General features: G+C 43.1%; 2 protein-coding genes across 9 annotated transcripts in view; one reads left to right on the forward strand and one right to left on the reverse strand.

Annotated features, from left to right (window-relative positions):
* Positions 1-240: 240 nt before the first annotated feature.
* Positions 241-16,078, forward strand: PRG4 (proteoglycan 4). 6 transcript variants are annotated; one of them, XM_089311993.1, is made up of 12 exons: positions 409-539; positions 855-955; positions 3,272-3,394; positions 4,557-4,676; positions 6,621-6,770; positions 8,771-11,638; positions 12,185-12,262; positions 13,039-13,175; positions 13,428-13,584; positions 14,227-14,418; positions 14,841-14,966; positions 15,673-16,078. In XM_089311993.1, exons 2-12 carry the CDS (start codon positions 880-882, stop codon positions 15,768-15,770), a joined length of 4,125 nt encoding a protein of 1,374 aa, XP_089168119.1. In that variant the 5' UTR covers positions 409-539; positions 855-879; the 3' UTR covers positions 15,771-16,078. The 6 variants fall into 6 exon arrangements, with proteins under 6 accessions (XP_069912346.1, XP_051676354.1, XP_089168120.1 ...); XM_089311992.1 differs by having other exon boundaries at positions 12,179-12,262; positions 15,673-15,891; XM_051820394.3 differs by lacking the exon at positions 6,621-6,770 and having other exon boundaries at positions 303-539; positions 12,179-12,262; positions 15,673-15,891.
* TPR (translocated promoter region, nuclear basket protein) overlaps positions 15,824-16,886 on the reverse strand; it is a 63,840-nt gene continuing 62,777 nt past the window's right edge. For all 3 annotated transcript variants that reach the window (XM_070056234.2, XM_070056231.2, XM_070056230.2), the window contains exon 52: positions 15,824-16,021. In XM_070056234.2, the coding sequence (XP_069912335.2) occupies positions 15,966-16,021 (56 nt within the window). In that variant the 3' untranslated portion in view covers positions 15,824-15,965. The remainder of the gene's footprint in view (positions 16,022-16,886) is intronic.

A 16,886-nucleotide genomic window follows, 5' to 3' on the forward strand; every position in this document is an offset into this window, starting at 1 on the left:
TTTGATCTGACTTAGGTAAGGTCTGCCAGAGCCATCTTCCAGCTCAGAACAATTTGTTCACTTCATTTAGAAATTAGAGATGTGTTTTGGCTAATAAATCTAAATTTATTTTGTAGTAGTCATTTTTCTTAATGGAAGTGTTTTCCAGATGTTGCCTAAGTCTAGTCGTCTGGGCCTGCTTCCAATAAATGAGGAAAGTTTGATTTCATAGGTTGTCACTGTTGACTTTGCCTAACCTTTGGACGAATTGGTTCATCCCAATAGATTTGCACTGATATATAAGACATCCAGGACATTGGAGAAACTCATCTATCCTTTCACGGGTGAGTGTCAAAGCTAACTTGCTTCATGGAATTAAATGTATTTTTATGAAAGGTGTTTGACAAATATTTTTAAGGACAGCACTTAGAGAGTTTTGAAAGGAATCATATTGGTGCGATACACCTGTGGGAAGCCTGTCACTTTCTTCTGAGAGCTAGGGGGAAGTTAGATTAGGTTTTATTGAAGCCAGTTATTTCCACCCAGGATAGCATTGCACTGTAAGTACACGCTATACTTTGAATAGAGTTTTAAGAAAAGTGTGTTTTCCATTTTGGAGATTTCTAAAGTGTTAAAATGATCAAGGACATGATTAAGGGTGACGTGATGATTCTCCTGCTAAGATAAAATCTGATGTTAAGTATTTTTTATAGCATTAAAGCTGACTGCTTTTAAAAGACTTGTTTCAGGAGTGGGATTTTTTTTAAACAATTAAATTGCGTTTTAAAAGTTACTGAAATATTGTGTGAGAGAAGCATACGTTAGTGGGGAGATTAAGGAACAGCTTTTCTGATACTTTCCTTTCTTTATTTCAGGGAGGGAGCAGCGTCTGAACGAGCCATGGAGTGGAAAGTGCTTCCTGTGTACCTGTTGCTGCTGCTTTCTGTTGTCCTGGTTGATCAAGTTTCGTCTCAAGGTACCTCAGTCATCTAAACACTTGGACTTACAACTATTGCTAATCATTTAGTTTTGATTGATAGTACAAAAGATTTCTAAAAATGTATATTTAATACATAGTATAACCTTAAAATTATGCAAAACATGCAGCATATTTTAAGTCTTTCAGTATTCTCACTTTTTCCTCCTGTGTTATGATACTTTCAAGAAGTTTTGAACTCTCAAACCAAATAGTTTTGGCACACATTATTTCTGTGGCTCTCTCCCCAAGTTTAAATAGTAAAGATACTTACATGACATTCATGCTTGAGATATACAGTATCATCAAAAGACTGAGAAGAACAGTATTTAAATAGCATATAATTTTTAATATATATTGACAAATGAATATTTTACATCTAATAAATCAATAAATGACTTACATTGGCATCATGTAAGCACAGACCCTAGGTTACTTTGAGCACTGACAGTGCTTCGAATGGCATTTTATTCTCTTCGGCATTTTTCGCAAGGCCTGTTCATCCGCGTACAGATGTGTACTGATGTGCGTGCCGTCGTGTATTACGATATTGAGCTAGTCACAGTCCTCACGAAGCAGTCAGTCCTGGACGGGCAGCACAGTGGAGGCACATCCGCGCAACCACAGTAACCCAAGCCTGCAGCACGCGATCCAGGAGCACTAGCGTAAACACGCCAGTCAGGGGATTCTCCCTCCTCTCCTTCCCTTCGTTTTCTTTTGATAAGCAAAATCCAAGAGAAGAAAAACCGAGATTCACGAAGAGTGAACTTACATTTCTAAACTAGACATTTCCCTTAAACAGCTAACATTCTCACCAGATCTGAGCGTGAGAGATAACAGCCTACACTGGTGTAGCCACAGAACTGCTTAGACAAGCAAAGGTGGGAAAGCACATGAAGCAAGCGTAAATACTGAATGAGGAATGCTGACCCCCCTGGAAGCGCATAAGAGCATTCAAGGCTCACACTGCTGGCTACATTTCCCAATCCACCTTTTCCACTGCAGGACTTTTGTTTGTTCTACTTTCCTTTAAATAAAATTAATTGTTAAAACTAATAGCAGTAAAAAGTAAGACCGAGTTCTGCTCTCTGAAAATAAGCTTTTCCTGTAAAGAACTGGTTTCTTAGTTCAGAATTCTACCAACTGTAAGAGAAAAATCTCTTGATGTTGTCTTGTCTGCTTCTCTTGCTTTCTGGACCTCTTCTCATTCTTCTTTTCTTTATATATAATATATGTATTTATATACATACACTATATATGCATTTTTGTATGTATTGTGCTCATATATATGTATGCAAAAAGTTCTGAAAGTTGTCCCTGTATTTGTCATTTAATTTTAACTTTCCTGGACTCTTTTGAGATTTTTCAGTGTGTGCCAACGTCCCTCTATGGATTTAGGACATTGCACCTGCCAATTTCTATTCCAGAGATGGATTCCGTTGTTACATTCCTGTGGTTATCTCTACTAGATTTTTAGGGTGCTGTTTTTCAAGTGAATTAAAAAATATTTGAGGGTAATCATGATTACATCTGGTTTTGGCCTAGAAGAACTCTGATCATGACTTTATATTAATATCTAGATGCTGCCTTAAGTGTTCTCTATCATCCACACCAACAGAGGAGCTGAACTCCTAGTATAGTCAGATTTATAGTACAGCCAGATTTCAGCTGCTCCTCCTCAGGTGTGGGAAGCCAAGCCAACTGAGCAGAAAACCTGGGCTTTTGGATCAGATCTGAGTTCAAAGTCTGGGTGGGCTATTTTCTTAGGAAGACCATGTAAGTTATTATCCAAATCATAGCACTTATAAGCATGAAAGAGGTCAGCACCAATAATTAACAGATAACAGTTGACTTACAACACATGTATACAGGAACTAATACTAGCTATGTGCCATTGTGCAAGTTAGTACAATTTCTGTGTTCCAGCCTCCTTACCTCAAAACAGGGGCTTCTGTGGCTCTCACGGACCCTGCATGACTCCGTAACTGGCCCTGACGTGCTTGGTATTGGCTGCGGGTAATCAGCAGCAGGAGCCCTCGAAGCTGACGCTGCTGCCGGCCCCAAAATCTCACCCTCTTTGTGCAAAGACATTGTATTTGGCCTGGTTTTCAAAAGTGCCATTATCTGGTCAAGTGAAGAATAAATTGGCATTATCAAGGTCTCACAAGAAATCAGGCCCGAGTAGCACCTGGACTGTTGCTAACCATGATCCCCGGCAGGCTACAGTGGATAAAGCTGCACCTCACCATATGGCTGTCCTTGTCCCTGCCTTCCCTGGGCTCGGGCCATGTTCATCCCAGTGTTGTATCATTTTAGATTTACCAAGCTGTGCAGGGAGATGTGGGGAAGGGTATTCTAGAGATGCCACCTGCAACTGTGATTATAACTGTCAACACTACATGGAGTGCTGCCCTGACTTCAAGAAAGTCTGCACGGTGGGTAAGTGCTGAGTGCTGGCGCCTCCTGTCGTGCAGCACTGTCTGTGACCCGCTGCACCCCGGCAGAGCTCTTTTCCCACCTGTTCCACTTCCTTTGCTTGAGTGCTGCTCCCTTCACTCGCCTAAATGTTGCTGTGCACTGCACCTGAGGACGTGTGCGCACTGCTGGGGGATGGGAAGCCACTTGCAGCAAGTCCCTGTCTCACTCAAGTAAAACGTCTTCTTTAAAATGGAAACTTATTATGTGACTCAGGAATCATTAGGTAACTGGTACTGAGAGATTGTTTGACCAACCATCAGAGATGGAATGGCGTAGTGAGGAGCCAGACTCTATTGTGTTCTTTGAACGTAAGATGTTTGAAAACTGCCTGAACAAGGCACTTCAGAGGTGAAGCACCAGGGTTTGTAATGATGAGTTCCAGCTAAAATGCAAAGAATCTGAACTTCAAATTATGATTGGTGTCTTACTATAACATATTTAAGGTCACTGTTATTAACACAGAAGTATTTCATATTTCATTTATGAAAGTGATAATTAAAATTTCCAAGTTATATCTGCTTTAGAATTTGCCTGTGACGTTGGTAAACACATTGTACAGTTTCCGTGTTGGGTGAGGTCGTTATGTCAAGCAGGCCTTGGCAAGTCACTGCACCTCGAGCCAGGGCTTCCTGGGTGGTGAGCAGGGCTCTCTTACGTGGTCCACACCACAGGGTTAGGTGGGAACCTCTCACCTCAATACCTCGTCCACTTCGTCCCAGTAAAGGTCTCTGCACTGGAGATGACCCACTCGTGCTAAGCCAGTTTTGAAATACATTGCTGTGGGGCCTCTACAACGTCTAGGTGCTACAAATGCACTCCACAGCTGGGCGTGAGGAGGAGTTTCCTGTTGGCCAAGCACAGAAACGACTCCCACGCACTGGGGTGTCTCTTGGAGCCTGCACAGGCAAGCAGAGTTTCCCAGTCGCCATATTTCTTTCTTGACCTGGGCTGCCTCCATTTGGAACATCATCCATTGGCTGCTGGATGATGTAGTCCAAACTCCAAATAAAAGACTTAGAAATGCTCCTTAGAATTCTGGTCAGCCAAAGCAGGAAAGGGCTACGTATACAGGGGACCAGGTTCATAATCACTAATCCTTAACGTTCTGTTCTGCTCTGGGTAGAGCTCTCCTGTAAGGGCCGCTGCTTCGAGTCCTTTGCACGAGGCAGGGAATGTGACTGTGATGCCCAGTGCAAGAAGTATGGCAAGTGCTGCTCCGACTACGAGAAATTCTGCGAAGAAGGTAAGCGGTTCCTGACAGTCCGTGCTTCCCAGCACTGCCAGGTGCACACTCCCCTGTCATCCTCACCGTCACGCCTAAGCAGCAGTCTGTCTGCACCCTTGATTTTACTCACATGTGAGCTGCTAATAACACTTTTGTTTCATGAAGACGAATTGAAGAAGAGAAGTGTCCTCTAGCAGCGCCAGCCCCTGGCTCAGCCAGGCCCCAGGGGCACAGGAGGTGGCTGCTGGGTGACAGGCAAGGGATGGAGTGTAATACTACTTTTTTCAGAGGTGGCTCAGATTCAGGTTAAGTGAACAGGCAAATGTACTAAGAAATTCTTGAGAGTCAATTACACGTCCCTTCCCATGTCTGCAGTCCTCACAGGGGCCCCTATTCCAATGCCCGGGTCTGACAGATCATTGGAAAAGGAGAGTCCTACCTGAGAGTCCTCTTCTCTGGTTTTAGCCCTGGAGGGGTTCTTGGTATCTGACACAACTCTCCATATTCTGCCAAAAAAATATTTGAAAAGCATACTTGGATTACGAATTGCTTTCCTTGAGTAAAAGCTTGTTCCTAACTCCTGCTTGGTTAAAAGGAGGAGACATGTGGAGGTGAAAGTGAGAATAAGCATTGCTTGCATAACCTTATCGTTTTATTTAAACAAGCCTGCACCACCTGCTTCTTTAGAACACACACAGAATGGGTGGAAGGTTGTCCATCAGCAGAGTTTTGATAACTGTCCAATGTTTCCATTGGAAAGCATTCCAAAAACAGCGGAGACAACACCCTCGTAATCAGAAAACTCAGGGCTCAGCACTCCTGCAAGCTTCCCCAGAGCCCCATGATGAGTGGCACTGCCCTGATAATTGTCTTGGCTGTGAGACAAAAAACAAAGCGTGCATTTGGGGCAGAGGAGGGGTGGGCAGGGAGGAAGGTGAGTGAGAGGACAATACTTAATGCTACGAAGTGGTGGGTCAGGTTACCTGAGGTTCAGGTGGAGCTTCATTTACAGGATTCACAGGGCTTCAGCTGAAAATAACTGAGCCACACACAGCATCTGCACTTTATTTCACTCAGTAACAAGCAAACCTGTTTCAGGGTTGCTGCAGATCCCGCTTAGTGACGTGGGTATCTCTATAAAGATCATAACCTCTCCAGAACGCGGGAAGCGTAGCAGTCTGAGTGTGGCTAAAGAACTGAGCCCACAGGGCAGCTGGTCCACTCCAGGACGGCTGGCTCAGGCAGAGCTGCTCCTCACACTGGGCTCTGGACAGTTCTGGGGGGAGAGGGGGCAGAGGGACAGCTCCAGTGGTCAGCTCAGAGTCATAGCAATGCAGAGCTGAGCACATGCAGCGTGGGCAGCGGGAGGCTCATGGCCTCTCTCCAGAGTCCCTGCTGCCCAGGAGCCCCTCTCCTCTTGTGCTTCCCATTTCCAAACCCTCCACAGGTGCTCTGTGTCTTGTCTTCTTGACATGAAAAGGGGTAGGGGAAGGCAGACAGCAAGAGCCATCGCTGATGACTTGAATGTGCAGACTTGACTGTCATCGACATGCATGACTGTCTTTATGATCACATGAGGGTGGCGTGGCAGATGAAGTTCAGGATCAAGTGTTTTCAAGGTGGGCAAACACCTTCAGAAATCATCTTGCATGAACATCTAGTTGCAGACAAGAACATGAAATTCAGCCTATTTGCCCGAGGTCACCCAGGTCTAGAACGGAACCCAGGTCTTCTGATTGCTGAGCCTTTGCCATGTCCTAACTTGGTCATCTGAGGGCTGATGCTTTACTTCCTCAGTGCGTCCTCAGAACTGGCTGGTTTAGTGTGATTACTTTTTGGCTAGATTCGGCCCGCACTGCATTTCACCAGCATCTCCTCTTTGAAGCCAGATACACTCATGCTTTTCACAGTTACGGTTGCTGATGAATCTAATGTTAACCCACCTGTCTTGCTTGGCCTCAGTGCATAATCCCACATCACCACCATCTTCCAAGCCTGCACCTCCGCCTCCAGGAGCATCTCAAACCATCAAATCAACAACTAAACGCTCACCCAAATCACCAAACAAGAAGAAGACTAAGAAAGTTATAGAATCAGAGGAAATAACGGAAGGTAGGAAGATGACAGATGTGACAAAAGGCCTGTAGGCGGACTACTTAGATCAGACTGCTCTCTCATGAGTCCTGAAAGGCTCACTGTACTTTTTGTTTGCTCACTGTAAGTCAAAGCTGAAGTCAAAGGATGAACCTGCAAGTACCTATATACTTTCCTGATTTACTAACCCAGTATGACTTCGGGTTAATAATCAGAAGGATACATTTTACTATAAAAAAAGTAACATAAAAACCCATGATTTTCTTTGCAAAATAATCAGATTCTGTGAGAAATTCTGGAGATGTAGGAAAGTTAAGAAAAAATTATTTTGCTGGTATTTATGATGAGCTCAGGTGCCTTGGCTTTTACTGAGTAATTAAAAAGGCAGCTGATCGTATGATTGATAAACTAAAAGCAGAACTCAGACATTTGCAGATCAGAAAGTAAACAGCATTTCTAACTGTGTTTAGACTGGCGGTTCTTTTTTGTTTTAAATCACAATTGTTATGATCAACCTTTTTATTTGATTTATAGAACACTCTGTTTCTGAAAATCAAGAGTCCTCCTCCTCCTCTTCCTCTTCCTCTTCAACTATTCGGAAAATCAAGTCTTCCAAAAACTCAGCTGCTAATAGAGAATTACAGAAGAAACCCAAAGGTTTGAGCATTGATAAAGATCAAAGACTATATCAATGCCGTATTAACACCAATTATTGAAAAATAGTGTGTGCTGGCAGAATGACCTGAGGGTATCCTGATATCTGGGGGGAGGGGGTGTGTAACTCCAGAAGTCATTTTAGAAAGCATCAGGTTAGAGGTGGGCAGGACATCAGCGCCAAGCTGCCAAGAAACCACTCATGGAAGCAAGCTTCAGAGGCTGCGTGGTGACCATGGAGCCCCCTGGGAGGCTGCAGAGACGGTTACTACATTGTTCTACTGCAGTTCCTGTCTCCTGACACCATGGCGCCTCCTTCCCCTCCCTGCACCTTCCTTGTCCTCATTTTCCCTCCTGCAGCTTCGTTTAACACATACATGATTTCAACTGTTTCATAACTATCACTCTATGTACTTCTCATAAACCTCAGTGGAAAGGCATTATCATTATCCATCTCACAGAGCCTCTTTATTATTTTCTTTGATGATTGGCTGATTTCCTTCTAGTGGAGAATGTACTACAGAGCAGGCTTTTAACTTTCTGGAAAATATCCTCTTTGTTTTGCTCTTTAATATCCCCTGAAATTCTAATATATGTTCTCTTGCTCCAGGACATGCTAGGTTTGTGACTCCCTCTGAAGTATTCTCTCTAGCCTAAGAGTCAGATCATTAGCTTTTGGGTTGTCCAGAGGATCCTGCAACACAATGAGTGCAACACATGTTTGCCCAACGGAATCCATCTCAGTGCAGTGCCGCTGGGCTCTGTAGTTCACCAATGGCATTGCTACAATAGGAAATTCCATTACACTGTCTTGTTGCCATGACATCCTAATCACCTCATGTCCCTGGGACTGGCAGAGAAAGACAGACAGCAGCTAACTGCCCTGTGTATGGGAACAGGGTTTGCCAGGACTTGGGGTGACATGGCAGACCCTTCAGTGGCTGCTAGAGGGCTCTGGGGTCATTGGTGCAGTGAAACCATAAATTGGAATTAGAATTCTACAAGGAAGGGGCAGCACCAGGCAAAGAGGAATGAGGGGAATTAGGGGAGGGGAGAAAGGGTAAACAAAGAGATGGATTATTGTTCCTGGTCATGTTGGTAATTTCACAGTTGCCACTGGCTTCCATCTGTTAACTGTATCGAGTTCCACTTGGGTTTTCCATCCCTTACCTCATTCATTCCCTAAAACAGCCCAATAAGATAGGTTGAGTATTTACCATCTTAACAGTAAATTAATGGACCTATTAGAGGTTAGCAATTTGCCTAGAAACACGTTGGTCAATGATAAGGATGGGATCTTTGTGTCACCATTCAAGAAAAAAAAAGTTTTTCCAAACTAACAAGATGTGTATTATTTTCTCTAGTAAAAGACAACAAGAAGAAAAGAACTCCTAAGAAGGAACCTGCTCCAAAGCCACCAGCCACAGATGAAGCTGGAAGTGGCCTGGACAGTGCCCCAGCTCCTGACATTCCTACCACCCCCCGCAGTAAAGTCACCACATCTCCCAAGACTACAACAGTAAAACCAACAAATCCTAAACCCAGTCTTCCACCTAAACCCAAAGAGAAACCTTCAACATCAAATAAAGAGACAACAGTTAAAACTAAAGAGACTACTGAAACAAACAAACAGACGTCTACTAGCGCAAAAGAAAAGACAGCCTCAGTTAAAGAGACACGGACTGCCGAGAAAGATTCTGCACCCACACCGGAAGTTCCTGCTAAACCTACACCCAAAACAGAAACTACAACCAAAGCCCCTGCTCTCACGACCCCCAAGAAGCCTGTTCCCACCACCACCACCAAGAAACCAGCACCCACCACCCCCAAAAAACCAGCATCTACTACCCCCAAGGAGCCTGCTTCCACCACCACCAAGGAACCAGTACCCACCACCACCAAGAAGCCTACACCCACCACTCCCAAGGAACCAGCACCCACCACCCCCAAGGAGCCTGCTCCCACCACCACCAAGGAACCAGCACCTACCACTTCCAAAGTGCCAATACCTACTACATCCAAGGAACTAGCACCTACCACCCCCAAGGAATCAGCACCCACCACTTCCAAAGAACCAGCACCCACTACCCCCAAAGAACCAGCACCCACCACGCCCAAGGAACCAGCACCTACTACCCCCAAAGAACCAGCACCCACCATGCCCAAGGAACCAGCACCCACCACCCCCAAGGAGCCAGCACCCACTACGCCAAAGGAACCAGCACCCACAACCCCCAAGGAGCCAGCACCCACCACTCCCAAGGAACCAGCACCCACCATGCCAAAGGAACCAGCACCCACCACTTCCAAGGAACCAGCACCCACCACGCCAAAGGAACCAGCACCCACCACCCCCAAGGAACCAGCACCCACCACCCCCAAGGAGCCAGCACCCACCACTCCCAAGGAACCAGCACCCACCATGCCCAAGGAACCAGCACCTACCACTCCCAAAGAGCCAGAACCCACTACGCCCAAGGAATCAGCACCCACCACCCCCAAGGAGCCAGCACCCACTATGCCCAAGGAACCAGCACCTACCACTCCCAAAGAGCCAGAACCCACTACGCCCAAGGAATCAGCACCCACCACCCCCAAGGAGCCAGCACCCACTATGCCCAAGGAACCAGCACCTACCACTCCCAAAGAGCCAGAACCCACTACGCCCAAGGAATCAGCACCCACCACCCCCAAGGAGCCAGCACCCACTACCCCCAAGGAGCCAGCACCCACTATGCCCAAGGAACCAGCACCCACCACGCCCAAGGAACCAGCACCCACCACTCCCAAAGAGCCAGAACCTACCACCCCCAAGGAGCCAGCACCCACCATGCCCAGGGAGCCAGCACCCACCACGCCCAGGGAGCCAGCACCCACCACCTCCAAGGAGCCAGTACCCACCATCCCCAAAGAACCAGCACCCACCATCCCCAAGGAGCCTACTCCCACCACCACCAAGGAACCAGCACCCACTACTTCCAAAGAGCCAGCAGCACCCACTACTCCCAAAGAACCAGCACCTAAAACCCCCAAAGAACAAGAACCTACCACCCCCAAGGAACCTGCTCCAACCACACCCAAGGAACCAGCACCCACCAACCCCAAGCAACCTGCTCCAACCACACCAAATGAACCAGTACCCACCAGTGCTAAGGAACCAGCCCCCACCAACCCCAAGGAACCTGCTCCAACCACACCCAACGAACCAGCACCCGCAAACCCCAAGGAACTGGCACCCACTACCTCCAAGGAGCCTGCTCCCATCAACCCCAAGGAACCTGTTCCAACCACCCCCAAGGTAGCAGCACCCACAAACCCCAAGAAACCTGCCCCCACCACCCCCAAGGAGCCTGTTCCAACTACGCCTCTGACACCTGCTCCTACTACCACCATGGGGGCTCCCACTACCAAGACTCCTGCTGAATCAACTCCTGAGTCTTCCACAGGACCCACACCAAAGGTTCTTGAAAACAGCCCCAAGCAGCCTGCTGTACCTACAACTAAGACTCCTGGAGTGATCCAATCTGAAATGATCACAACAGCTAAAGACAAGAACACAGAAAAAGACATACACACTACACCTGAAATGACAACAGCTGCAACTAAAACAGAAGACAAGACTCCCGAAGCCAAAATCACAAGCACAATCAGGCAAGTGACATCTGCCACAACTCAAGACACCACGTCATTCAAAGTCACTACTCCGAAGGCAACAACTCTTGCACCCAAAGTAACCACGTCAACCAAAAAGACAACTACCACTGAAGAGTCCGCGAATAAATCTGAAGTAGTAACACCTGCACCGAAAGACACAGCTACTGGTGCTAAAGCAACTCCTAGCCCCCCCAAACCAACCAAACCATCCAAAAAGCCCACTTCTACTAAAAAGCCAACCAAAGTGCCCAAAAAGCCCACTTCTACCAAGAAGCCAAACACACCAAAAGTGAAGAAACCAAAGACTACCCCACCCCTGCCAAAGACAACTACACCAACCCTGTCTGAACTGAACCCTGCCTCTGTGGCAGAAGCCATGCTCCAAGCCACCAGAAGCCCCACCCCAACTCGAGACACAGAAACCGTCGAAGCACACCCAAAGAACGAAGGTGCAGAGGAGCAAGAGAAGCCTTATGTGATCCCCAGGCCCCCTGGCTTCATCCCTATACTTGTCCCAGGCACTGAGTACATAGTGAGAGGACCCAGTGACGGCATCATCACCAACCCCATGCTCTCAGGTAATCACCAGCTACTTATATTTTTAAAATTGATAATGTCTTACTACCACTCACCAGATACATTACCTAGAACCCTGGCCTTGTAAGCAAGCCAAAGACTAGTCATGTAAGCTTACTCAGTCTTCAGGAAGTGGAGTAATAATTGGGGGTAGGAATTCAGTCCATTTGTGCCTGTAAGGTGCAGAGATGACACAGAGTGTCAGTCAAATTTAGCTGGGAGTCTATCCTCAAAGTACAATGCAAATCAAAAATTCCTATTACTTCCTTTTCCAAACCATTCCAAAGGGACTCAGACTGAACACGTGTTCACATTCTGACATGAAAATCTAATTTACATGACCAAGGTAACCTGGCCCACTCCAATTCATAACTTACTTTCATCTAATACCTTTGAGTAGTACCATCTCTTCTCTTTCAACCTCTGGAATTCAAAAACTTCAAACTGTGCCCTTAAAGAACTTAGGAAAAGATGAACAAGAAGTGGAACTCTGTGGAGGATTCAAAAAGATAATTCTGTTCTGCATGAATTTTTTTTATCAGTTTTAGATGAGACCAATTTGTGCAATGGTAAGCCAGTAGACGGGCTGACTACGCTGCGCAACGGGACACTGGTTGCATTTCGAGGTGAGCTGGGTGCACCCTTGCGTTCCTGCTGTCATTCTGCCCAAGTGTTTGTAAAAACCAAGCAGTGAGAGGGTGCTAGTCAGGGCGAACTTTCTGCAGGGCAATTGACAGATGACCTTGATTTAACCATGAGAACCTGAGAGTAACTAAAATAACAGGTTAGCAAAATGAGACACATTAAATAAAACACCAAAAAAATAAAGACCTTGAACGAATTCTTGAGGTTTTTCCTACTATTAGGATTTAAAAGGCAGTTAGTTCAAGCTTTAATTTCTTACAAAAAAGAAAAAAAATAGGACTTCAGGGTTTGTGTTCCTTGCTGTTTGAAAATAACATCGCTATTGGGAAGCATCATGCTGTGGGAGAGAAACAAACAGCAGTCATTTCATGTTAATTCTTTCCTGTATTCTGCTGGTCCAGTCCTGAAACATTTGGGTTAAACCTGTACAGAAACAAATCATACTTACACAGTAGTGGCTGGAGGCTTTTATATCTGCCTAATTTAAAAAAGAAACTGAGGTTTAGTGAATGACTTTCTGTAAATTACAGGCTAAAGGTTTTTCTTTCAAAGGTTATGCTAAATTTGACTTAATACCTGTTCTCAGAAATGCTCCAATACTACCTTCTGTGTCTGCCTATGCTTCTAGAAATATGATGCTCATGAACACATTAAGCCTGTATTTCTCTATGATAACCATTAAAAATGTTCTTGTTTTGGCTTCCTTGGGAGAGAAGTTTTAATATTCAGCTTGTAGGCTGACGTATCTTTCTCTCAGGTCATTATTTCTGGATGCTGAACCCATTCAGTCCACCATCTCCACCTCGCAGAATTACCGATGTCTGGGGCATACCTTCCCCCATTGATACTGTTTTTACCAGATGCAACTGTGAAGGAAAAACTTTCTTCTTTAAGGTAACAAAAATACTGAGGGGTGGTAGCAAACAGTAACTGCAGTTTATTATGCCAGCATAAATCACTCTAATCTACAATTTAGAAGTATCCTATTTTAACAAACTGTTCAAAGCTTAGTTAACACTTAATTTGGTAACATTAATGATTAACTAATTCAAACATCTAAGTTAATGCTTTCCCCCTACACTTAGATCTAAGGATCTCTTTTTCCCCAAAAAACTGTTAACATAATTTTTTCTTTTAAAATATCAGGATTCTCAATACTGGCGATTCACCAATGATATAAAAGATGCAGGGTATCCCAAACAAATTGTGAAAGGATTTGGAGGACTAACTGGAAAAATAGTGGCAGCTCTTTCAATAGCTAAATACAAGAACAGGCCTGAATCTGTGTATTTTTTCAAGAGAGGTATGTGTTATATAATTGAAACAATTACAAAGCTTTTTACAAATTGATTTTTATTTAATATTTTATTACTTGGGTTTACTATCAAAGGGTATCTTTAAGAGCTGGAATCAAATATTTCCAATGAAAATAAAAATGAAGGGCTTTGGTTGGCTTTTTAGTAGAAGTGGGCTTTTTGGATGGTTTGGTTGGTTTGGGGGGGCTAGGAGTTGCTTTAGCACCAGTAGCTGTGTCTTTCGGTGCAGGTGTTACTACTTCAGATTTATTCGCGGACTCTTCAGTGGTAGTTGTCTTTTTGGTTGACGTGGTTACTTTGGGTGCAAGAGTTGTTGCCTTCGGAGTAGTGACTTCATTTCTTGACATGCATATCAATTCTTCTGAGTTTTTAGGTCACTAATAAAAGAATATCATCATTTACTTTCAATAAAGTTTAAATACATGATTTTGCAATTTGCTGAATTTACTCAACCTGTATTTCAGGGCTTAGTACTGAGTAACACACTTGTTCAATACCCATTATTAATATCTGGAAATATTTTTATGCAAAATTAGAAAAAATACTGACCATTTACTTCACATTGTAAAACTATCTTTTCTTAGAGGATTAAAATTCATTTTCGCATTCTATTTCCTAATACGTAATAGGTGGCAGCATCCAGCAGTACACTTACAAGCAGGAACCTGTCAGAAAGTGTACGAGACGGACGCCTATAAATTATTCCGTGTATGGAGAAACGGCCCAGATTAGGAGGCGGCGCTTCGAGCGGGCCCTGGGACCACAGACACATACCATCAGAATCCACTACTCACCAGTCAGAGTTGCTTACCAAGACAAAGGTAACATTTAACTGATTTATAGATTCTTACACATGACTATTCATCAAATTGCTGTAATATTTTTAAGCTTTCTAATGTAAAACACATCAATTTGAGTGAGTAAACAAAGATCAATCTTTTATTTTTGGGTGGGTAAAAGCAGTTTTCTTAAGTTTGTTCACTATAAAAAATACTACTTATCAAGTACCTCTTACCAACAGCACTGAATACAAATCTGTCACTTTCAAAATTATTTCTCAATATTTCAATACTCGGGGATTAGTGCTACATCAGAGGGCAAAAACTGTAGCACAGAAATCAACTCACTATGTAACAGTGATAAGTGAACACAGTGAGATCAATATGCAGGTTTACCTGGTTCTTTGTAAGATGAATGACAAGATACTCTTAAATCTGCCTTTTATTAAAAATGTCATTTGTAGGTTTCCTCCATAATGAAGTTAAAGTGAGTACAATATGGAGAGGGCTTCCAAGTGTGGTCACCTCAGCTATATCACTGCCCAACATCAGAAAACCTGATGGCTACGATTACTATGCTTTTTCTAAGGGTAAGTTCTCAAGTTAACATTTTAACAGCATCCCAAGGGAATCTCACTTTTGAAAACATGAATGTTAAGGAAAGCGCAAACATGAAATGTGCAATGGTGATTGAGTGGGGAGTTACATAGTTGCTGTGAAGCCAGTTTAGATTTCTGCTTTCATTTCAATTAAACCAGATGATACTGTAGCCCATTCTGCTCTCATCTTCATGGGATTATAATAAAGCATCCAATTACTCGAGCAAAACTGCTGCTGAAGGCGGTCCTTTACTTGTCTCAACCATGGCATCCAACGGTTGCCTTGTTTGCCACAGTTACACTGACTTGCTGCATTACAGAGTTCTTAAGATAAAAGATGCTCTGAGAAATTTTAATTGAATTTATTATTCAGGATATTTCTCTGGAAAGCTTAGAAATTATTATTTTGCTTATGAGTCTATAATATAAATGACATCAGAATGTACTTTTTAAAAATGGATAAAATCCAAGTGAAATTTTTTAGACCAACTTGGTTATTCTTAAATGCTTACTATAAAAAGATTCAAACATGACTTTTACTGAAAGATCACTTTGTCAAGGTAACTGTTTTCGTCAGAAAGTTGAAATCTAGTAATAAAAATATATCTGATATTAAAATGATAAACAATGAATGCAGTACCAGTTATTTTGAATTCATGTGTTTTTCTAATTAAAAAACAATTTCTCTTTCATTTAGATCAATACTACAACATTGATGTGCCTACCAGAACTGCAAGAGCAATTACCACTCGTTCTGGGCAGACCCTATCCAAGATCTGGTACAACTGTCCTTAGACTGATGGGCAAAGGAACAGTCAACTAATGAAAATGAAGAAAAGAATGATACATTTTGACATTCAAATACATTTTATTAATAAAGCATGTTGAGACAAGCATACCAATTTAAATATAAAAATGTTTTTAAACTTGACAGTCATTACACTAAAAGAGATTTGATGATCTTATTCACACTTATAGTTTACAGATCATTTAATTAATATTTCCTCTATTTATTCCTCCTCTTCCTCCCATTGCATGGCTCACACCTATGAGAAAACAAAAAACAAACGAAATAAATTGAGTGTATCTTTCTTTTTTAAAAAGATTTATTATTTATTTGAAAGTCAGAGTTAAGTGGAGAGAAAGAGTGAGACAGAGAGATTTTCCATCTGCTGTTTCACTTCCCAGATGGTCACAATGGCCAGGATGAAGGCAAGAGCAAGGAGCTTTATCTGGGTCTCCCACATGAGTAGCAAGGGCCTAAATACTTGGGGCATCTTCTGCTGCCCTTCCCAGGCCACTATTCAGGAGCAGCTGGGCCATGAACCAGCACCCATAAGTATGCTGGCATCACAGGTTGCTTTATCCGCTATGCCACAACACCAGCCCTGAATGTATCTTTTATTTTCAATGTGAAGTATCTCAGCAACACGGATATAAAACCATTAAAATATTCCACATCCTTGATGGAAATCACTATAAGTTAGATTAATATTTTATGGTAAGAATGAAACCTAACCGTTACAGGAGAAAATGAAAATATTATAATTTATATTTTCTTACTAACAAAAAGTCACAAAGCTTCTTTCTGTTGCATAAAAATATTTAACAAAATAGTATCAACAGGTAGAGTGTAATAAATGAACATGCAGCACTGGAACACTTCAGATCTTCTAATTCTTACTCTAGACTTAAGGAAGAACCAGTAAATACAAAGCATAAGCATACATTCATTATGTACCAATGGTGTACAACTGTATCTTTACAAGAGGCTTACTGACTAGTGGGTATATACTCAATATATTATTAATCAATCCCTGGAACATTAAAAAAAAAAGTGGTAAGCCTAAGGATTAGAAAATTTATTTCATTTATTATTATCCCACACTCTATCAGGTACTCACTATGTCA

Source organism: Oryctolagus cuniculus, chromosome 13 (assembly GCF_051225735.1).
Source record: "Oryctolagus cuniculus isolate XC-2025 breed Fujian yellow rabbit chromosome 13, ASM5122573v1, whole genome shotgun sequence".
In the NCBI taxonomy this organism is placed as follows: domain Eukaryota; kingdom Metazoa; phylum Chordata; class Mammalia; order Lagomorpha; family Leporidae; genus Oryctolagus; species Oryctolagus cuniculus.

Excerpts from the sequence above, each read along its gene's own strand:
- PRG4 (XM_089311992.1), top strand. The coding sequence starts at position 880 with ATGGAGTGGAAAGTGCTTCCTGTGTACCTGTTGCTGCTGCTTTCTGTT. Across the intron at positions 956-3,271 it reads TGATCAAGTTTCGTCTCAAG|ATTTACCAAGCTGTGCAGGG; the intron begins GTACCTCAGTCA and ends GTATCATTTTAG. Across the intron at positions 6,771-8,770 it reads ATCAGAGGAAATAACGGAAG|TAAAAGACAACAAGAAGAAA; the intron begins GTAGGAAGATGA and ends TATTTTCTCTAG.